The sequence below is a fragment of the Tachyglossus aculeatus genome, chromosome 7 (genome assembly GCF_015852505.1).
Source record: "Tachyglossus aculeatus isolate mTacAcu1 chromosome 7, mTacAcu1.pri, whole genome shotgun sequence".
In the NCBI taxonomy this organism is placed as follows: Eukaryota; Metazoa; Chordata; class Mammalia; order Monotremata; family Tachyglossidae; genus Tachyglossus; species Tachyglossus aculeatus.
Window position 1 is genome coordinate 51,992,338 of NC_052072.1, and position 23,713 is coordinate 52,016,050.

The 23,713-nt window shown below is 42.2% G+C and overlaps 1 protein-coding gene across 6 annotated transcripts in view; it reads left to right on the forward strand.

The window, feature by feature from the left end:
* The window catches only part of HDAC4 (histone deacetylase 4), a 510,642-nt gene that overhangs the window by 390,495 nt on the left and 96,434 nt on the right, over positions 1–23,713 (forward strand). For 4 of the 6 annotated variants that reach the window (XM_038748724.1, XM_038748726.1, XM_038748729.1 and 1 more), the window contains 3 exons: positions 5,384–5,500; positions 5,586–5,784; positions 23,005–23,243. In XM_038748724.1, the coding sequence (XP_038604652.1) occupies positions 5,384–5,500; positions 5,586–5,784; positions 23,005–23,243 (555 nt within the window). The remainder of the gene's footprint in view (positions 1–5,383; positions 5,501–5,585; positions 5,785–23,004; positions 23,244–23,713) is intronic. The other 2 variants (XM_038748725.1, XM_038748728.1) reach the window with 1 other exon arrangement.

A 23,713-nucleotide genomic window follows, 5' to 3' on the forward strand; every position in this document is an offset into this window, starting at 1 on the left:
CCTCTTAGCATCTGGGAGACTACAGTTCTCATGCCCTCAAAGCCCTTCAGAAATCACATCTCTTCCAGAAGCATTCCCTTATTAAACTCCTATTAAATTATTACTATTCCCTTATTAAACTCTCACTTTCCTATCCTGTTTCCTCCCCAACTGCCCCTTCTCTGTCACTTAAGCACTTGAGTACTCACACTCCTTTAGTGCACAGTTTTTTTTTGTTTCTTCCTACCTGTCTTTTTCGCCCACTGGATTGTAAACTCCGTGAGAGCAGGGATCCTGAGTATTCTCCCAAGTACTTAGAATACAGGGTTTTACATATAAGTGCTAAATACAAGCTGTTGATTGTCAGTAGATGTTGATCTCATCATTTATTTAGTTGTACTTCACAAGAAAGAAGTAGTGAATTTGGCCCATGTATAAAAGTGAAATTAGTCTGGAGGTACTTGTGAACAAATTCAGGAAAACTAAAATTCTTGGTAAGTGGACACCTCGGATAACATTCATTATCTCAGACAAAGCTGGGAGTTAATGTCTCTGGTAGTGGGCTTTTTTAGAATCACTGTCTGAAATTACTTTTAGTCTCTGAATAAGAGGGTTAGAAAATAAGGTGTAGAGCTATATGCCTTAGTTTTTGCATATCAATAAGCAGCTTGGTTGCAATAAACTTCAGTAAATTCCTATCAAAAAGGTAAGGCCCACCAGAGGACTGTTTACATTTCAGTCAGGGAATTTATCTTTGCTTAGCGTTCAAATGCGAGGATTCCCAATTATTTATCCTGTGGGCATATATACAATGGAGAGAGGCACTGACTGACTCCAGTCAAAGTAAAAATGGGTCAAGTGAAAACAGGCTTTGCCTATTAATCAGGCAGTGTAATCTTGTAACAGAATTAGAGAATTGCACAATTTAATCCTCAGCAGTTGGTGTCAGTTTCATTATAATGGATAGTAAAGTTGCTTTGTTCTGTCACCCTAATTTCCCTCCACGTTTTTAGATTGATTTTTTCAAGGCTTCCTGATTTTTAAATTGTATTTAAGATTTCTAAGAACATTTCTAGACATGTGGCTCTACATGTCTACACATCCTGTGAAGAAAAACCTGAGAATTGTGTGTGTGAGGGGTGCACTTTGATTTCAGTAAAAGAGGATGAAAAATGTGGGTTTCTTTTACTTTCATGGTGTGAGAATAAAACCTGAAAGGTGTATATATTTCAAAATGATACTGAAATAAAATCTATCACCTTGCCACAGGTGATTTTTTTTTCAGAAAAAGACTTTACAGATGTAGAATGGAACCATCCTACATTTCAGTAAGAACAAAGACATTATTTTTTTTTCCAACCAGGGCTTCAGGCACTTTACTATTACAATAATTTGTAATACACTTTTTGAGCCATATTCTTTCTCCATTCAAATGGCACTTGAAAGAATCTGCACCTTCATAATGCTCCAAGTCATCTTTGCTCCAAGAGCATTTTTCCACTTGGGGAATATCTGCGAGTATTTCTGAATCTTTGCTTTTCTTACTGATATTTATTTTGCTTTATCACAAGTGTATTGTTAACATTGTCTTCAGTTATCCCCAGGGACATCATCAATCATCACTGGTATTTATAGAGAGCTTACTATGTGCAGTGCACTATACTAAACTTGGAAGAGTACAGTACAGTACAGACATGTTCCCTGCCCACAACAACCTAGAAGAGGAGCATATATATATTGTAAACCTTGCTCATGATGCCTACAGAAGTGACTGCTATTTTTTTAAGCTTTATCCACATTATAATAAGTAATGTTATGTACAAAATGCACGTGTGTACACCACTTCCTGGATTGAACCTGGACCTAATTTCCTATCATTCAAATATACATAAACAAATATAAACTCCCAGAAGGGGTTACAATGGCAATTTTCTAGTTCATGTCTTGGGGAAACTCAAGGTAATGAAGAAAACTGATAGACCAGCCTGGGAACTTGAGAGTGGCAGCTTCCAGAGTTTAAACATTTATATTGGGCCATGAGAGTTTAAAATGGAGCTGGAGAAGGTAAAGAGAAGGGCAGCAAAAATGATCAGGATATGAAATACTTTGAGGAAGAATTTCAGTTGTGAAAGGTAGAAGACATGATTGAAAGTTTTCAAAATCATAAAGTATAGAATTGAAGTGAACATAGAATTATTGTTCACCAAATTCTGCTGAGAGTATGCGAATGTAATTATATCCAGATTCTGTATATGTTTATTAGTATAGGAAGTGGCGCAGGCTGAAATATTAATAGCACAAGGAGAGTTTAGGCAAATTCACGATTGAAGAGTCCATAGTAGACAATTACAATTTTTCCAAGTGTTCTGCTCCTATTACCAGTGCTTAATACAGTGCCTTACACATAGTAAGTGCTCAGTAAACACAATTGATGGCAGAAACAGAGTGCTCAGTTGGGTGGGACATTGTCTTCACCCCATAAAATCATTTCTTATATTCTGATGTTTATAGAAACTATTTTTTACCAGAGTAGGAAGGTAGTCAGGTGAGTATTTGTCTAAATGATCCCTAGATAGAAGTCTCTTTTTGAAGCTTTGTTGTGTTCAGAAAAGACAAGGCATGTCTTCAGAGTAACTTGGGTCGTTTGGGGTTTTACCCTTGAAGTGCAAACACATGGAGCTTGAAAACTTCAGTGTAGCTGTTGGGGTATTTCGCAAATGTTTCTTCGAACCTAACAAATCTACACAAGGCTTTCACTTCCATTTCAAGAAGCACAGCTCTTAAATATTGAGCCTCTTTTTTGGTAAGATGACTTCGTAAATTAGCACATGATTGCCTTAGTAGCCAGATTCTAAACACTAAATGTAAATTGGGCAGAACAGAACAAATACTAAAAGAAGTAGGTAGCAGGGGAAAAATGCAAGGGATAGATTGATAGATATCCAACCTGAAATCCGTCGCCCTAATCAATCAATCAATCAATCGTATTTATTGAGTGCTTACTTTGTACAGAGCACTGTACTAAGCACTTGGGAAGTACAAGTTGGCAACATATAGAGACAGTCCCTACCCAACAGTGGGCTCACAGTCTAAAAGGGGGAGACAGAGAACAAAACCAAACATACTAACAAAATAAAATAAATAGAATAGATATGTACTAGTTAAATAAATAAATAAATAGAGTAATAAATATATACAAACATATATACAGGTGCTGTGGGGAAGGGAAGGAGGTAAGATGGGGGGATGGAGAGGGGGACGAGGGGAAGAGGAAGGAAGGGGCTCAGTCTGGGAAGGCCTCCTGGAGGAGGTGAGCTCTCAGTAAAGCCCTAGGCTTTAATCTTATTGGTTTCTATCACTGTGGGCATCAAGGGACCAAAATTCAGGCAACAATGTTTTGTTAACTGTTCCACCTCTCCCTCCTCCTCCTCTTAAGTGTTTTTGTGGCTTACTTTCATTAATTAATTAATTCATTCAGTCATATTTATTGAGCGCTTACTGTGTGCAGAGCACTATACTAAGCACTTGGGAATTACAAGTTGGCAACATATACAGATAGTCCCTACCCAACAACGGGCTCACAGTCTAGAAGGGGGAGACAGACAACAAAACCAAACATGTGGACAGGTGTCAAGTCATCAGAATAAATAGAAATAATGCTAGATGCACATCATTAACAAAATAAATAGAATTGTAAATATGTACAAGGAAAATAGAGTAATAAATCTGTACAAACATATATACAGGTGCTGTGGGGAGGGGAAAGGAGGTAAGGTGGGGGGGATGGGGAGGAGGAGAGGAAAAAGGGGACTCAGTCTGGGAAGGCCTCCTAGAGGAGGTGAGCTCTCAGTAGGGCTTTGAAGGGAGGAGGAGAGCTAGCTTGGCGGATGTGCGGAGGGAAGCTTACATTCAATAGAGCACCACCGCAATAGTAACATTCAACAACAAACACAGTCTCTTGGCACTCTGACCTCGGGTGGGTCACTATGAGATGTTGGGTCTGACCTCACGCCAGCTTCAAACCCACAGTTTGGCCAGATGATTTAACATGTGGCTTTACCCACATATGCTAAGGACTGTTGTTGATGGTGAAGGTGTCGATATGTTCAGTTTACCGGGGCAAACCTTGTAATCAACAAATCTAGGAACAGAGCCTATATGGGAGCTCCTCCTAATGTTAATTTGGTTGACCAACTGTGAGCCTCATTTTGGAAGAACTGGAATAATAATAATAATGATGGCATTTGTTAAGCGCTTACTATGTGCAAAGCACTGTTCTAAGCGCTGGGGAGGATACAAGGGGATCAGATTGTCCCACTTGGGGCTCACAGTCTTAATCCCCATTTTACAGATGAGGTAACTGAGGCACAGAGAAGCTAAGTGACTTGCCGAAGGTCACACAGCTGACAATTGGCAGAGCTGGGATTTGAACCCGTGACCTCTGACTCCAAAGCCCGTGCTCTTTCCATTGAGCCATGCTGCTGACTGGTAATGGAATGACTCCATTACCTTATTAAAAGACAGTGGGAGAGGAATGTGTCTACCAATTCTGTTGCATTATACTGTTCCCATGCACTTAGTACATCAAGTGCTCCATAAATACAATGGGTTAATTTTTTGACAAAAAGCCAAACTCACCTTTCTCAGTTTCCTTTCATCCCAAATCTCCAGGTGTTGGAGTTAAATCCCTCCGCTCCAACTTCCCTGTTGATTTATGCCTTGATTTGTCATTTTATGCAGCCAGAAGCCATGTAAGCTTTGTTATCAGGCGTCTTGTATATCAAGGTACTCCTATGTGGGAACATTTGGTTAATCCCTTGTGGAGAAGGAATTTACAATGTTAGTTCTCCCCAGTGGGCATGCAGTTACCCTGGAGCCTTTGCATGAACTCTCTGCAAATCTGATTGCCAAAACTTCAAATCTCAGTCAGTCAGCAAACTGAGGCTTTATCTTAATTTTCTCCATAAACAACTTTTGCCCGTACAGACCAGTTACTTGAGTCTCCTGAGTGATTATGGCAAATGCTCTGTTGGTCATCCCTGACCCCTAGATAACCAAAATATTTGATTAGCTGTCACTATCTATTCCCTAAGAATGCCATATAACTAAGCTTTCACTGGGTAATTTTTAAGGAGTTTCCTGAAAGCCTTATCCTATTGTTTTAATAGTTTGTGAATCGACTAATCTCCTCGAGGCAAACATTTTCCGTTTGTACTAGCATTTGTTTAGCAATTACAAAATCTATTTTTGCTCTGACAGTTTCACAATTCAGTGCAACATAGACTTCAATATTTTCTTTTAGGTTTTTGTTCCTTCCAAAAGAGCTTGCTTTTTTTTGGAGTTTAATGAATTACGCATCATCGTTGGCTAGTGTGGTAACAGTGGTCTTACATTCTCTTTCCAGACCAGTTTGGCTCACAGACTTGTGAATCGTGAAGGCTCAGTAACACAACTTCCCCTTTACACATCGCCCTCCTTGCCCAACATAACATTAGGACTGCCTGCCACTGGCCCATCCAGTGTAAGTATTATATCATGGGGTCCTTAAGCTACGTTGTGCTTTTGTCATCTGTAAACTGTGTACGTTACCGGTTGTACTCTTCCAGGGGGGATCAGGACAGCAGGAAGCCGAGAGACTTGCTATTCCAGCCCTACAGCAGCGGATCTCCCTCTTTCCCGGCACCCACCTCACTCCTTACTTGAGCACTACGACGTTGGAGAGGGATGGGGGAACGGCACACAACCCTCTTCTGCAACATATGGTCTTACTGGAACAGCCAGCCGCACAAACCCCCTTAGTCACAGGTGAGCGTTAAGCCGATCTTATATGTCTTGAAGCTCCATATTGCTCTGTTATTTAACTTTTGTGCAGAGTTCCATCAATTGTAAATAATGCTGGAGACAGCATGAAAGGAATCCTGATATTGACTTCAGAATGGCTGGAGACTCTCGGGCAATTTATTTAAATATTACCTTATGGAATCCATCTTAATGGCTCTAAAACAACTTGGTTCTTACCCACCTTACAAGGAGATCTGGTTCTAGTACTTTTTAGATGCAACTTGGCAGTTGGGTGTATTTGATTTTTTTTTATGGATTTATTGTATTCCTAATATTTGTTGAAAACCTACTCTGTGCAGAGTTCTCTACCGGATACTCAGGAGGTTACAAAAAACATTTGTAAATTGAAGACAGGCCCTGCCCATGAGGTAGTTACAATTCGTCTGTCTGGGAAAAGGTAAATGCCGAAGGTGCTGCTCATCCATTAGGTAACTTTTTTCATAATAATAGTTGTATTTGGTAGGAGCTTACAATGTGGCAGGCACTCTACAAAGCTCTGAGGTAGCTACCGTGCAATCGGATCAGAGTTCCTATCCCATATGGGGCCCACAGCTTAAGGGAGAGGGAGAACAGATTTTAAATCCCCATTTTACAGATAAGGGAAAACAAGGCCCAGAAAACTAAGTTGAACTGCTAAAAGTCAGCCAGCAGTCAAGTGGTGGAACTGGTATTAGAACTCAGGTCTCATTCATTTATTCACTCATTCAATCATATTTATTGAGCGCTTACTATGTGCAGAGCACTGTACTAAGCGCTTGGGGAGTACAAGTTGGCAATGTATAGAGACAGTCCCTACCCAACAGCAGGCTCACAGTCTCCCGACTTCCAGTCCTGTGCTCTTTCCACTAGACCACACTGCTTCCCTAAATGTTATCATCTTCTTCTTTTAGAGCATCTGAGGCTTAGGAGCTGCTAAAACTTTGTGGTTCTCACGCCAGAAAACCTGGGCTCACTCACTCTCAGACTGTGTACTTCTCTTTCCAGTGGTGTCCAAGGCTTGCAAAGGGAATACGTAGACTGTGACTGTGAGCCCGTTGTTGGGTAGGGACCGTTTCTATATGTTGCCAACTTGTACTTCCCAAGCGCTTAGTACAGTGCTGTGCACACAGTAAGCGCTCAGTAAATGTGATTGAATGAATGAATTTATGAATGAATTGTGTCTTCCCGACTGGCCTGAGAATCTGCCTGATGGAATTGAAGCTTCTGATTGCCTGGTGCTTCTCCAGTGATCTCCCTTTCCCTTTCTTCTCTCCTTTTCCCCACATAGGCCTACCTGCCTTCTGAGAGTTGTTTTTAGACGTTGATCTACTTGGTTTCTTCTTTTTTCATGGTATTTGTTAAGTGCTTACTATGTGCCAGGCAAGTGCTGGGCTAGATACAAGCTAATCAGGTTGGACACAATCCTTGTTCCACGTGGGACTCACTATCTTAATCCCCATTTTATAGATGAAGTAACTAAGGCACAGAGAAGTTAAGCGACTTGTCCAAAGTCACACAGGAGCCAAGTGGCAAGCCAGGATTAGAACCCCATTCCTTCTGACTCTCAGTTCCATGCTCTGTCCACTCAGCCAGACTGCTTCTGAGGGTTGTTGTTTTGAGGCCTTGGTCTCCCTGGCTTCTGAAAGATGTTTTGAGGCCTGTGCAAAGACAGAGATAGGTTGCTAAAAAAAAAAAAAAAAAGCCTGAATTTATCAATAAACAGGTTGGGCTGATACCTGGATTCTAAGGATGTTTGAAGGCAGGTCCTGTGGCACATGGCTCCACAAACAGCGTGGCTCAGTGCAAAGAGCACGGGCTTGAGAGTAAGAGCTCATGGGTTCTGATCCCAGCTCCGCTACTTACCAGCTGCGTGACTTTGGGCAAGTCATTTAACTTCTCTGTGCCTCAGTTACCTCATCTGTAAAATGGGGATTAAGACTGTGAGCCCCATGCTGATTACCTTGTAAACTCCCCAGCGCTTAGGACAGTGGTTTGCACATAGTAAGCGCTTAATAAGTGCCATCATTATTATTGTATCCTCCCAGCACTTAGAACAGTGCTTTGCACATAGTAAGTGCTTAACAAATGCCATCATTATTAAAAACAGTAGCTGTGTGTGTCATAATGAACTGCCAGCCAATATCAAATTGGGGCCCATAGTGTCCCATGAAGCTTTGGGGAAAAATTTTCTTCCAGGAGAAATTCTGAATTGTGGAAAGCCTTAGGCCCTGCAGTAATGACATTTTCCTTGTGAGTCTGTGCCATTCTTTAACTTGTACTTCCCAAGCGCTTAGTACAGTGCTCTGCACACAGTAAGCGCTCAAGAAATACGATTGATTGATTGATTGATTTAACATAAGTGATTAAATTTAAGTCGTGGAAGGTGATCAATCAGTAATATATATTGAGCCCTTAGTTTGAACAACTGTACTGAGCATTTGAGAGAGTACATTAGAGTTAGTAGACAGGATCTCTGCCTTTAAAGAGTTTATAATCATCTGGGGGAGGAAAACACAAAAATAAAATACAGATAGGAGAAGCAATAGAGTATAAAGTTATGTTCAGAAGTGAAACAGGGGTTATTAAACAGGGAGATTAAACACCCTGAGGACACCAACTACATAACTTTTAAAGAGGAACTATTTTAGCTGTAAAACCCTGATATTCCTATTAAGATTAAGATACTTTTAGTAAAAAGAAAAGTAACAAATGCACCTCAAGTTGGTTCACATATCATGCACAAGTTGTTGCAGAGTCAGCGAAGGGGAAGAATTATATGACTAGGTGGGTTGGGTGGTTTAGTTTCATCATCAGTACACTGATGTAACTGTATAAATGATAACAGTATCACCAAAATTAAATGTAGGATTTCAAAGTTAGGTAAACATATGGCATTCATTATTTGAAATCATCAAAAAAACCTCTCCCATCCTATCAAATCCAGCTATATAGTGGACTCATAAGGATTCCTTAGTTCCTTACTGGAAATCCATTAAGAGGGTAAAGTAAATTTATAGCTATATTGACCCTCGAGTTATATCTTTGTTTTAAGTTTTCTGTTGTTCAGCTGAGGTGAAAGAATCAAGTACTCATTTTTTTCTAAGGAAGTTGGAGGACATTATTTCTTGACATTTGCATTGAATTTACGGCTGCAAAGTTTAAGTAACTTTTGTAAACAGCCTCCAAGAAATTCAAGATGCAATAGAATCATTTCTGCTCCGTAAGTATTTAATTATCCAGATGGATGTGCCTGACTCTTAGTCATGAAGAATCACTGCTTCGATGACTATTGACTGCATTGGTGAAAATCATATTATTTTCTTTGTTTTCAGGATGCCCACTAGTTACTTGTCTCATCATTGTCAGTAAGTTAGACTTTTATTTTAGAGATGAGAAAACTGACAACTGTTAATTGGACGTGACTGCAGATAGGTGTAGGATCAATCCAAATTAGATAGAGCACTCTAAATACTCTATCTTGTTTTAATAGAAGCACACTCCGTAATGATAAATGTCAGATACCAGTTGGCACACTTAATCCATGTTGGTTATTTCTCCTTTGCAGCTTATCTTATGGAATTTTGTTCCTGAAGTGTAGCCAGACATGGATAATATGGCTTTTGTTGTGGTTTAAATTCTGCTACTCAGGAAACATCCATTCTAAAGTTAAATCAATCAATCAGTGATATTTATTGAGCACTTACTGTGTTCAGAGTAGTATACCAAGCGCTTGGGAGAGTTAAACAATTTGAAATTGTAGAACTACAGCAGCACCTGAATATTAGGGATAACACTGCTTAGCACTTATAGAAGTAGCGTGGCTCAGTGGAAAGAGCACGGGCTGGGGAACCAGAGGTCATGGGTTCTAATCCCGGCTCTGCCACTTGTCAGCTGTGTGACCTTAGTCAAGTCACTTCCATTCTCTGGGCCTCAGTTCCCTCATCTGTAAAATGGGGATGAAGACTGTGAGCCCCACGTGGGACAACCTGATTACCTTGTCTCTACCCCATCGCTTAGAACAGTGCTTGGCACATAGTAAGCGCTTAACAAATACCAACATTATTATTATTATTATTATTGTAGGCTTGTTTTCTCTAAGGCAGTGACAGCAGGTTAGGTGACTTGCTGAGGACTGCATTGCAAGCCATGCCAAAGCAGGACTTGAATATAGAATTTCCTTATGTTCCAGGCAAGCTGCCAATTCATTGCCCACCCCAGTTCATGAAAAATAGAGAAATCTAGCCAGTACAAAGGAAAATTCTCCCCTTAGTGCTATGGTTGTGCTGCTAATTCTCTGGCACACTTTTTTTCTCCAGAAAAATAAGAATTTAGAAAGTGGCCTGGGAAGCAGGTTGGTTAGAAATAGCACCTTTGACAAGGTTGCCTTTCAGGAGTATTCTTAGCTCCTTATGTTCTTACTATAGCTTGCCATATAACCAGGTTTTGATTTTTTTTAATGCTTTGGGTTGTTACTGTTCCCAAAGTAATCCACCAAGATGAGCAGTTTTGCCCCTATTTTGAATTTTCGAAATGGCCTAGGATATTACTTTCGCTTCTGATTCCTATTTTAAGTGAAGGTTGTTATTCTCAGTGTTAGGCCAGCAGGGTAGATCACTCCAGAAGCATGAAAAAGATTCTGAATCTTTAGGTTTCATGTCCCAGAAATTTTGGACCTAACTTTAACCTCAGTTTTCTCTAATTTGAATGGTAATTATGAACAGTGCAGTGACACTCTTCAATGTTCAAGTGGTCCAATATCCAGAAGCATTAATCATGTTAAATTCAAATCTCCCAAGACTAAGTCTAAGTGAGGAGAGGCAAAACTTCCTCTAGCCTTCTCCAAAGTGCAAATAGCCTTAACTACATTATCATTCTTCAGAGTGTTGCAGGTTAGACATGGCCCTTAGCAGGTCTTAAGCTACACACTAGACCATAAACTTCCTGCAAACACTCAAAGTGTGGGTGCAGATAATAATGCCATTTATTAAGTGCTTACTATGTGCAAAGCACTGTTCTAAGCGCTGAGGAGGTTACAAGGTGATCTGGTTGTCCCACGGGGCCTCAGTCTTAATCCTGATTTTACAGATGAGGTAACTGAGGCACAGAGAAGCTAAGTGACTTGCCCAAAGTCACACAGCTGGCAATTGGCGGAGTCAGGATTCAAACCCATGACCTCTGACTCCAAAGCCCGGGCTGTTTCCACTGTGCCACACAGATCACTGTACTAAGTGCTTGGGAGAGTTAAACCATTTGCAATTCCAGAACTACAGTAGCACTTGAAAGCTAGGGATGACACTGCCAAACATTTATTTTTTATGATATTTGTTAGGTGCTTGCTATGTGTCAAACACCATGCTAAGTGCTGGGGTAGATACACGTTAATTAGTGTGGACACAGTTCCTGTCCCGCGTGGGATTCACAGTCTAAGTAGGAGAGCGAGCAGGAGAACTGAGGCACAGAGAAGTTATGTTACTTACCCAAGGTCACACAGCAAGCATTTGGCAGAGCCGGGATTAAAACCCAGGCCCACTGACTCCCAGTCCTGTGGTGTTTCCATTGGGCCATGCTGCTTTCTTGCAGCCTCTCTCATTCCTGTTCACATGTTCCCATTAATCACTTTTTTTTCCTCTTCTTCTCTTTCCCTCTTCATGCATGTGCTTTACAAATCAGCTACTTGAACGGTCAAAGTGGCTTGGTTGCTTAAACTTGGAGAACTAAAAAGAACAAGCAGCCTCTGGATTTTTTTTCTCCTGAAAGCTTACACCATACTAAGTGCTTAGGAGAGTAAAATACAACAGAATAAGCAGACGTGTTCCCTGCCCACAGAGAGCCTACAGTCTAGAGGGGGAGATAGGCATTAATATAAATGAGTAATTTATAATATATAATTTAAAGATATGCACATCCATGTTGTGATGTTGAAGGGCATGGATTCAAGTGCATATACCAGGCATAAGGGGGGAGTGAGCTGGGGAAAAGAGGGCTTAATCAGGAAGGCCTCTTGGAGGAGATGTGACCTTAAAAATGCTTTATAATAATAATAATGATAATGGTATTTGTTAAACGCTTACCATGTGCAAAGCACTGTTCTAAGTGCTGGGGGGATACACGGTGATGAGGTTGTCCCACGTGGGGCTCACAGTCTTAGTCCCCATTTTACAGATGAGGGAACTAAGGCACAGAGAAGTTAAGTGACTTGCCCAAAGTCACACAGCTGACAATTGGAGGAGCAGGGATTTGAACCCGTGACCTCTGACTCCCAAGTCCGTGCTCTTTCCATTGAGCCAGGCTGCTTTTCATAGGTGGGTAGAGTGGTAGTCTGGTGTGTATGGACGGGGAGGGAGTTCCAGGCCAGAGGGATGATAGAGAAGCTTAGTGGTTAGAGCATGAGCTTGGGAGTCAGAGGACATGGGTTCTAATCCTGGCTCTGCCACTTGTCTGCTGTGTGACCTTGGGCAAGCCACTTAACTTCTCTGTGCCTCAGTTACCTCATCTGTAAAAAAAAAAAAATAGAGATGAAGACTGTGAGCCCTACATGGGACAACCTGATTACCCCATATCTACCCCAGCGCTTAGAACAGTGCTTGGCACAGAGTAAGCATTTAACAAATACAATGATTATTATTATTATTCGGGAAAGTGGTCGGCCGTGAGATAGTCAAAATAGGGGCACAGTGAATAAGCTGGTGCTAGAGGAGTTAAGTGTGCAGGCTGGGTTGTAGTAGGAGATCAGTGAGGTGAGGTAGAATAGGGTGAGCTGATTGAGTGCTTCAGAGCTGATGGTAAGGAGTTTCTGTTCACGGAGGTGGATAAGCAGGCATTGGACCGTCTCTATATGTTGCCAGTTTGTACTTCCCAAGCGCTTAGTACAGTGCTCTGCACACAGTAAGCGCTCAATAAATACGATTGATGATGATGATGATGATTGGAGGTTCTTGAGGAGTGGGGAGATACCGACTGAGCATTTTTTTTTTTAAGAAAAATGATCCGTGCAGCAAAGTGTGGATTGTAATGGGGAGAAACAAAAGGCAGGGAGGTCAGTGAGGAGGCAGATGCAGTAGTCAGCAGCATGGCCTAGTGGAAAGAGCATGTGTCTGGGAGTCAGAAGACCTGGGTTCTAATCCTGGCTCTGCCAATTACTTGCTATGTGACCATAGGCAACTCTCGTAACTTCTCTGTGCCTCAGTTTCCTCAAATGGGGATTAAATACCTGTTCTCCCTCCTACTTAGACTGTGAGCTCCAAGAAGGATAGGAACGGTTTCCAACCTAATTAACTTGTTCCTACCCCAGTCATTAGAAGTACTATGGACAATATAACTCAAGTGCTTAATACAATACTCGGCACAGAGTAAGCACTCAATAAATACAATTGATTGACTAAAAAAAAAACCCTGCACCCATATTTTCAGTAATGCAAGAGTCACATTCCTGCAAAACACCACACTGAGGAAAACTTGTTGCAACACACTCCCGTATTCACCGTGCATGTTCATATAAACTGAGTTTTCTGATATTGTGGCATGCTGTATCCAAGCAGGTTTGTGTTGTTGGAAGAACATTCCCTAATTCCTAAGCCAAAACACCTAGTGAAAGCACAAGCTCTGCCAGAGCTGAGTGTGTCAAGAACTTTACTCCAAAAAATTTATCAAGATCTTTGGATTATTTCACAGTAGTATGGGTGGTTACATCAGATTTGCCGGGGCCTTGGAGGATCCCTTCCCAATTACTGATGAAATAAATAAATCTTGTTCAATGTATTTGGTCCTCCAGTGATTGAGGACATGTTAGGTTTTCTGGAACCTGGAGTTAGAATTAAATTCAACACTCTGAAACTCTTCCAACTCAGTAGGCTCAATGCAGGATCCAAAGTCCTTGATCAGTCAAACAGAAGCAAGTATATCCTGGTGGTTGGGCTTCATAAGTTAAACACATAAAGGTACAGAGATTTGTGTGAATCACTTTTCAGTGTCAGCAAAGTGCTCTGGACTAACAGTTACCTGAAAAAAAAATGAAGCAGCGCGCCAGCCTGCACCTTCATAAATTCAACATATAATTAAGGTTCTCCACTGACAGGGCTGAATGCTGCTGCTAACTTTTGCTACGTGGAACTAACATTGTGTAATAATACAGATGGCAAAGGTCGAAAATCAGCTGTATCACCATGAAGTTCTGAAATGCAGTTTATTCACCAGCTCCGAAGCAATGCCCTTTGCATTGTTTCTTCGCTGGGTAGATTGGAGAAGGAAAATGAATATCAGCAGGATACTCAGACAGCTGTTACATGGTGAGCTGAATTGGAAACACTAAGCAGGATGGACAGAAGAGACATTTTAAAGACTCAGCTGAACTAAACCATAGATGATATTCTTTACCTGGCAGCAGCTGGGAGACAGCAATAGAAGGCAGACCAGTTTACCATTCAGCTATTAGAGATCACAGTGCGAAGTGGGAGAAACCAAAATGGCACCAGGAAACTCTGGGTAACAAATGCTGCACCACCTCAAGGGACCATCTTTGCAGGCATACAGGGTGGAAGGAATGGTCAGTCTCATATTTCTCTAATCATACCATTCTTTCTTTTTTTTTTAACAAAGAGCACTGCAGTTTCCCCTTTTCAGTTCTCAGGGATATCGTGCCTGTATTCCCTGAATTTTCAACCATGCCTAATGTAAAGCCCCTCCGATTAAATTAGCAAATCTGCTCCCAATGCTATATTCTTCTCTTCATGAGAGGGATTGTTTCCTGGTCAAAGGGATTTTCTTTCATGATGATTACTCCATCATTGAGGAAACATTATTTTAGACTCTTCAAACAACCAGCACTCTGTCTTAAGGGTGTTTCATCCCTGTAGATTCCCTTCCCCTCCAATGGAAGGATTGCCAAAAACACATCCTGAAGCCTGGCCTCCTTTCCCTTCAGTGCTAGAGCTTAAATAAAGCTTGATAAGCTCTGGATGATTAGTATTGGGTAGTAGTCATCAGGCATGATGAGTCTTTCCAATTTTGTTATTTTGCATCCAATCCTGCCCGCTCCCTCTCCTTCCCCATTCAGGGTACAGTGACTCAACTCAGGCAGCAGATTGATGCCATTGACTCCCATATACAAAGCAGAGTCCACTTGCTTCTTCTTCCTAAGACTGACATTGGTTACCCTTGTTCCCTCCTCTCCTGAACTAAGTGCAGGGTCTTTCCCTTACAAGACCATTTTCTGACTTCAGTTTCCAAAAGAGCCAGAGTGGTGCACTGCCCAGACAGTAAGCTCCTCCTGTAGACTCTAAGCTCCTTTCAGGCAGGGAACATGTCTACCAACTCGGTTGTATTGTGCTCTCCCAAGTGCTTAGTGCATTGCTCAGTAAATATGATTGATTGGTTAGTGTTGGCCGTCAGTCAGCCATCTTCCATAGAGGTGACCCCTCTTCTCTCCTCCCATCAACAGCTCTCATCAGCTGTTGAGTCCCCATAGTACCTGAGCAGTGATTTCAACCATCCAGAGCCTGCAGACCTTTTCTAATGGTATTTGTTAAGCACTTACTAGGTGCCCAGCACTGTTCTAAGCCATAGATACAAACTAATCAGGTTGATACAGTCCGTGTCCTACATGGGACTCACAGTCTTAACCACCATTACGGATGAGGGCCCAGAGAAGTGAAGTGATTGCCTGAGGTCACACAGCAGACAAGTGGCGGAGTTGGGATTAGAACCCGGGTCCTTCTGTCTCCCAGGCCCATGCTCTATCCACTGGGCCACGCTGGCGTCTCATTCTGGACCTCTTCTGGTTCACTTGAAGCTGTCTCTAGATAGAGGGATAACCAGGGTCTCACTCACTGTTGGTTCTAGTGAGACCTGTTACCCACATTTCCTGGAAATAACCATGGACTTTGAATTGGCCTGGACACAAACATGAACAAAAGATGGATCATTAGTCCAAACATCTTTGGCCTCATCACACTCTCCAGTATTCTGCCTGTTCTTTTATCCCTGAGCTCCTTTATTTTTCCCCGTAGCCTTAGAGAAGGGTGTTCTGAAGCAGACCATAAACTTCCAAAATGCCACAAAATGTTGCCGTTTCCACACCCCATGTGTGTTTTTCCCATTGTGACCCTCCCAGGGTCACCTCAAATAGAGGATAATGATGCAGTAAAAATCTCAAGAACCAGAGTCATTCCTACTTCTAAATCCCTTCTCTAATCCCAAGTACCTATTCTTGCTTGTGTGGATTTCTTTTGGCAGTAGAATAGATTTAAAAAATGAAACTACTTTTGTTTTCTTTCTTGAAGCAGAGAGATGCTGAATGTTAATTCATGAAAATGCCAGAAGCTTGGTTTACCTGGAATTTCTCTGTTTTTCCTTGGTAACATGGAGCAATATAACTTTTCTGCTATTAATAGCGTGATGATTTTGTTGTTGTTCTCAGCTGGGACTATAATAGAACCCTTGAAATTAACATAAATAATGTATTTTGTGGAGAGGTGAAGCTATTACATGGAGGCTGTAAACTTTCTTCTTCATCTGACTACATTTCATTATGTTGTATTTGCCATTTAAGCTGTTTTTTCACATTGGAACCACATTCCAGGCAAAAATATAATCATTCTGCTTCTCTCTTGCTAAGCTAGGAAAGCTTATAGCATACTCCTTAGAGCAAAATAAGCAGATCCCTTCCCTAGATCAAAGTTCTAGAGTATACTACTTGGACTCTGAGCCCATGTTGGATGGACTGTGTCCAACCTGATCATCTTGTATCTGCCCAACACTTAGTTCAGTGCTGGACACATAGTAAGTGCTTAATAAGTATTATTAACATTATTATTATTATTATTATTGTATCTGAGTACTGGGCTAGGGGAATGAAAGAACTGTGCTGGTGGCAGCAATATATCAACTTGTGCTTACTTTTCTGCAAGCTCTTAATCTCCTCCAAGCAACTGTAGGGGCCAGGATCCCCACCAGTTAATCAGTCCGTAGTATTTGAGGGCCTACTAAGTATAGAGTGTAGTGCTGAAGGTTTGGAGAGTTCAAAATAGAAAAGATATCCCTGTCCCGCCCTAAGGACCTCTATATAAGAGGTGCCTTCTGCTACTTCTGCTCATTACCTCAGCAGTGCAAGAGTTTGCGGGGAGATCTTTTTTCCCCCGTAGTTGCAGGGGTAACCCCTGTTGCTCTACCCATCGATGCTACCATAGTGGGTCACTCTAGGGGTCCAAAGCCAAAATATGTATTGGGGTAGGAGGACTTGAGGAGACCCATTTTGGGAGATATGAACTCCCTTCCAGGAAGAATTCCCAAGAAGAATGTATTTGGTGCTGATCTGAGGAGGTCCACATTGCTGGAATCCAGGCTCGGAGCAAGTACACTGGGAAGCTTGGAAACTCCCATTGTGAAGCCACTAGCTTTCCCTTTCCTTCCCTCCATTATTTGATCGATCAATCAATCATAGCTATGGAGAGCTTACTGTGTGCAGAGCACTGTATTAAGTGCTTGGGAGAGTACAGTATTACAGGGTTGGTAGAAACTAATGATGGGAAAAGACAGGCAGCAAGTGGAGCTATTTCTCGAGGCCCAAGCAAAGCCTGTTTTGCCTGAATAGTAGGATGGTTGTAGCATCAGCAGCAGGAACAGGACTATGTTTCCTCAGTTTTCTAGCAGCAGGGACAGTGGGCTTTTCTATTTATAGGCACCCTGCAGTAGGGAAGCCTTAATTGGCCACACCTACAGCCCTGGTTGGCTTCCATCTAAACTGAATTCCATTTCAGGCTCTGCCCCTGGCTTATTGTGCAAAGTTGAGAGTCACTGACTTTTATATGTCTCTCTCCAGTTCTGTTTTGTGTGCGTAATTGTCGAGAGGTGGTTAATCAAGCACAAGGTGGGTAAGCTTTTTGAGAACAGGGATCATGTCTACTAACTCTTGTGCACTCCCAAGTGCTTAGAGAAACAGCATAGCCTAGTGGATAGAGCACAGGCCTGGGCGTCAGAAGGACCTGGGTACTAATACCAGCTCCGCCACTTTTCTTCTGTGTGACCTTGGACAAGTCATAGAACTTCTCTGTGCCCCAGTTACTTCATCTGTAAAATGTGGGTCAAGACTGAAAGCCCCATGTGGGGCAGGAACCGTGTCCAACCCCATTTGCTTCTATCCATCCCACCGCTTAGTACAGTGCCTGGCACTTGGTAGGCACTTAGCAAATAACAAAATTATTAGTACAATGCTTGGCACAGAATAAGCACTGAATAAATACCACTAATGGATTAAGTCACTTTCTTCCTCTGCTTTTCCACCTGAAAAGTAAGAGGGATTTCTTCACAATGCAGTAGCAGACGTAAAAGCCCTCTGAGTTCTTAGAGGAAAAGCTCAGTGTAAATCTAATGGTGTTAGTGAGGGGTGATCTCTCTGTCAGCTGAAATATCAGTAAACATGCTTATTGGATTTGATGTCATATCATAGAATCCCAAGTTCCGTTTGGGCTATGTTTCCAAGTTCAAGTTCCATTCAGCTATCCTGATAGAGTTTTGTAGAGCATTAATCATGCTCCAGACTAGCTCTCTCCATTCCAAATCTTTATGGTGCTTATTCTCTTTTTATTATTTAATGTTCACTTGTTTTTGCTTTCTCCAATGTGAAACTTTGCTGCTCATAGCTAAAGCAAATGAATTTTCTCAAAGCTCGTTCTACCAGCCACATTTTATATATGATGATGCCAGTACATACAAAGTAAATGTTGGTTATAGAAAAGTGGTGTCAGTTTAATTCAGGATGCTGGCATATTGATGGCCCATGAACATATTGAGGTATATAAATCTGCTGCACTGGTTTAAAGTTGTGATTTGAATCTTTTCTGTCTTTCCTGCCTCACTGTATTTGCTCCTTGTAGCTCTACCATTCAGGAGATAGTACTATAAAAGCTGTGCTGTCTGGCACTTAATCAGTTCTCTGATCTCCCCCTATTCAAGAATCACCTTGGCCAGTTGATCCTTCCTGAGAAACAGGTCTATCCCAAATCAGTAAAGGTGTGCTGTGACTGGGAGAGGTTTCTTCTTTCCGCCGTATACTCCTGGTTGTCAGGGATTCTGTCTACCAATTCTGTTGTACCCTCCCAACAACCTAGTGCAGTGGTCTGAGCACTCAGTAAGTACCATTGATTGCACTAGACACTATACTAAGCACTGGGGTAAATACATGGTAATCAGGTTGGACACAGTCCGTATTCCACATAGGGCCCACAGTTGTAACCCTCATTTTACAGATGAGGTAACTGAGGCACAGAGAAGGTAAGTGATCTGCCCAAGGTCACACATCAGACAAGTGGTGGAGCTGGGATTAGAACCCAGGTCGTTCTGAATCCCAGGCCCTTGCTCTATCCACTAGGCCACACTGCTTCCCTCATCGCTCTCTCTTGTGCAACACCTATGCACTTGGACCTGTACCATGTAAACATTTGATATTCACCCCATCTTCAGCCCCACAGCTGATAAAGTGCATATCCATAATATATTTCAATATCTGTCTCCCACTCTAGACTTGTCCCTTGTGGGCAAGGAAAGTTTCTACCAACCATTGTACTGTACTCTCCCAAGCATTTTGTACAATGCTCTGCATACAGTAAGCACTCAATTAATACCTTTGATTCATTGCTAAAGGTCACCATCAGACACTTCTGTGTGCTGTCTTCCAGGTCCTCGAATGCCCAATCACAGTCAAACCTTCACACAGTTCTCAAAGGTGAATTCAGGTCTTTAACCTGATTTGCTTGTATCCACCCCAGCACTTAGTACAGTGCCTGGCACATAGTAAGTGCTTAACAAATATTATTACTATTATTATTAAATGTGTAGAGGCCTTATGTCACTGCAGAATAGATCCCCCTCAGTCCTGCTTGTGCAGGGCATGCTGGAAAAGGCCTTGGGTGCTGCAGGGGCTGGGGGAGAGATCCTCAGGACTTCCAATTGGTTCACTTGACAGTGTGGTGGGAAGAGTCATTGAAGGGCATATTGTTGTAGCTTAAATTCCCGTAGCCCCATGTGTACAGGGCATGTCTAACTAGGGGCCAGGTTTCCCAGGTCCCTTCCTTGCTCTGGGTCCCTCAGTTTCCCTAGACTTACTCTCTTGGTAGAAATAAGCAGCCTCCCCCAGAATGTTTCATGTTGCCCTGGTCTACTATTGCTTCTGTTGAACTCTCCCAAGCACTTTGTGCAGAGCTGTGCGTACAAAAGACACTTGATATATATTACTGACCACTGACTTGCCTTCCCTGGAGGTCTTCACTCACCTGAGCTGCCTTAGCCAATATAGCCTCGATATAGACTCAGCCGTTGCTGTTTGATACCTCAGACATCCATTGCATCATGTCAAGATGACTAAAATTGATGAAGAGTTTATGGCCACACAGTGACCAGCTGAAATGTGGTGATTAAGAAGCCAGTTATCCAATTTTTAAAAAGCAGACGCACTTATAAAAATGATGGCAGAAAACCCTGATGGAGAGAAGAATTCGAAGATGTGAGGAGGTGCTCAGAAGAAGTTGACCTGCACCAAGGGACTTTATGAAGGAAAACTGCAAGAGGCTGAAAATCCACTTCTGTTTTTTTCAGCCTCTTGCGGTAATGATCATGCTATTAAAGTTGTGGTGTTGTGCTTTGAATTCCTGTAATCATTTAGTGATGCTTAACATAATGCATCATATATAAAGGAATTTCATATTTGCTTTTCAGAGGTTTTGAAACAGCTCCCAATTTATAACATGTAAGTCTATGAGAAAATAAACCGCATAATACAGGCACATTTTCTAAGAATGTAGTTATAAACAAACTATTTTAGATACAGTCATGTTCTCGGACTTTCATATTTATCTTAACTTAGATATTTGAGTAGATATGCATTTACCTCTTCATTATTGTGCATTTCGTACATCTGACAACCAAACATTAATAAATCCTCTTGACTGTGGGCTCTTTGTGGGCAGGGAACATGTCTACCAGTTGTTGTGTTGCACTCACCCAAATGCTTAGTACAGTGTTCTGCACACAGTAAGTACTCAAATACTATTGATAGATTGAATGAAGGAGCTCTGGCCTCCCCAGAGAAATAGAAGCTGGGAGAAAAAATTGTTGTGGACTTTTTAGAGGGGCGTTTTGTGTATTGGAAATGATTCTTGTTTGTTTTGTAGTGGAGGAAGAGAGACTGAAAGAAGAATTCCAGCTCTTGCTTTTTATTACTTCAACAATGATCATACTAGCTTCAGGAAACACTATTACTTTCAAGGGTGGCTTAGAAACCACAATAAACATTTTATTCTCTTTTCCACTTTTGCTCAAAGAAATGGGCATTCTTGGGGCCACCCAGAATCAGGGCATACTCTAAAGCAGGAGGTAACAATTATGTTGACCTGCCCTTAGAGAAGCAGCGTGGCATAGTGGAATCAGAAGGTCCTGGGTTCTAATCCCAGCACTGCCACTTGTCTGCTGTGTGACCTTGGGCAAGTTACTTCAATCTCTGTGCCTCAGTAACCTCATCTGCAAAATGGGGATTGAGAATATGAGCCCCACATGGGACAGGGACTGTGTCCAACCCAATTGGCTTGTATCCACCCCAGCGCTTAGAACAGTGTCTATTACATAGTAAGCACTTAACAAATACCTTAATTATTATTATTATTATTATAGGACTGCCTCTCAAGATCGCACCTGGAGAGTTTTCAGTACTCTACCACTCTCGGCTACGGGTGGGAGAGTAAAGCAGAGGCTTATCCATTCTAGTCCAAGCTACGGGAGGGAGAGTAAAGCAGAGGCCTATCCGTTCTATTCCTAGCTTGGGCAGTGACTAGCGAGTGAAAGGCAATCTGCTACAAGTCAAAACTCACCTGTGCTGGGCATCAGCAGCATGGGAGAGAGTCGAGGGAGGAGACTTAAGTTTACTGCGTGGAAGAAGGCAATGGTAAAACCACTTCCATTTTTTTTAATCAGGAAAACTCTAGGGATACACTACCAGAATGGTTGCAGATGGAGGAAAACTCTAGGGATACACTACCAGAATGGTTGCAGATGGAGGTGGGGCGTTCTCAGAGAGATGTGTCCAGGGAGTTGCTATGGATCGGAGACGTCTCAACGGCATAAGACAAGGAACAGGAACTCTGACAGGAACAGGATTGTGATATCTACCTCTCATGTACCCCCTTGTATCTCTTAATGTCATGATCTTGTTCACAATTGACGCTCAGTGAATACTGCTGATGGATTGATTGTCCCTTTTTGTAGTGTCTCTGGTCTGACAGGGTAGCCATTTCCACCCAGGCCAACCCCTGCCTTTATGGGGGCAGCCTCAGATCTCCTCGCTGACTTCCATCATGCCACTTTTCTCAGTCATTGCATGCTGGAAGGCTGTGCAACGTGTCCACAGCAGCCTTGTTTAGCGCCACTGCGGTTGAAGCCACTGTGGCTGGAAGCAATTTTTTCAAAGACAGACGGACGAGATCTCTGGCATTTGGTTGGATTTGGCCTTTGAATCATGTCTCGCCCACCCTTGCTCTAGCTGAATGGGGGAACAGATGCTTCCAGGCTTCATTCTTCTTGCTCCCAGAATAGGTCCTCGGCATTTAATTGTGAGTAGTCCCACCTACGATGGCTTCACCTCCCAACGCAGCCACTCCCCAGAGATTGCCTCCAAAAGTGATGTTGATGCCATATGTGATGGCAGGTATTAGATAGTCTGTGGCCTTTCTCAGAGATCTTAGAGGACTCCAGGGCCTGTCAGAAAGGGACTTCTGATCATCACCAGTTTGCCCAGTTGCACATAGGCAAGTAAAACCTAAAACTCTCGAATTTTTCATCCCCACCCCAAGCATGCAGTCTTCTAGCAACCTGCAGCCTGACTTTCAGTGCTAAAGTTGTAAGTCTGACCTAAACAGTGAGTCCTCTAGATAGTGAGCTCGATATGGGTAGGACATTAGTCCACTAGTTCTGTTGTACTCCCCCAAGCGCTTAGTTCCGGTGCTTTCCACGTAGTAAGCGCTCAATAAAAGCCATTTACTGATTGAACCTACCGACAACTCCTTATTTCCAAGGACAACTCCTTCAGCCGCCAATGAAAACGGTGCCGACTTAAAAGACGGAAACGATTGTCACCATCAGTTACTGAACAGCCATTTTCTCCCTTCCTCTTTTTCTTCCTTTTTTTTTCCTTCTCTGCTGTTTTTTCCTCCATATTATCTTCAGACTGGTATCTTTCAGGCCTGGGAGCGTTGCCCCTCCACGCACAGACTCTGGTTGGCGCCGATCGAGTGTCCCCGTCAATACACAAGCTGCGGCAGCATCGCCCACTGGGGCGCACCCAGTCTGCTCCCCTGCCCCAGAATGCCCAGGCTCTGCAGCAGCTAGTGATCCAACAGCAGCATCAGCAGTTCCTGGAGAAACACAAACAGCAGTTCCAGCAACAGCAACTGCACATTAACAAGGTAGGTTTGCTCGCCCAGCAGTCAGTGGAAATTGTGTGTGAACCTGTGTTTTGTTGTTGGTGGTGGATCTTTTGTTGTTGGAAAACAACATCTCCTCCAAGAAGCCTTCCCTGATGAAGTATGGTGGTGGTGGCGACCCCCATCCTGTCCCTCAGGCCCCGGTGACCCCCGGCCTTGACTTGGCCTTTCCCTCCCTGTTCTCCTGTATATATATATATCTATATATATCTATATATATAGATATATATGTATATATATATGTATATATAGTGTATATTATATATATATTGTATTTATTGTATTGTATATTGCATATATATTGTATATATATATATATATATATTTGTACAAAACCAAACATACTAGCAGAGTGAAATAGGTAGAATGGATGTGTACAAGTAAGATAATTTATGAATACAGTAATAAATATGTACAAACATACAGGTGCTGTGGGGAAGGGAAGGAGGTAA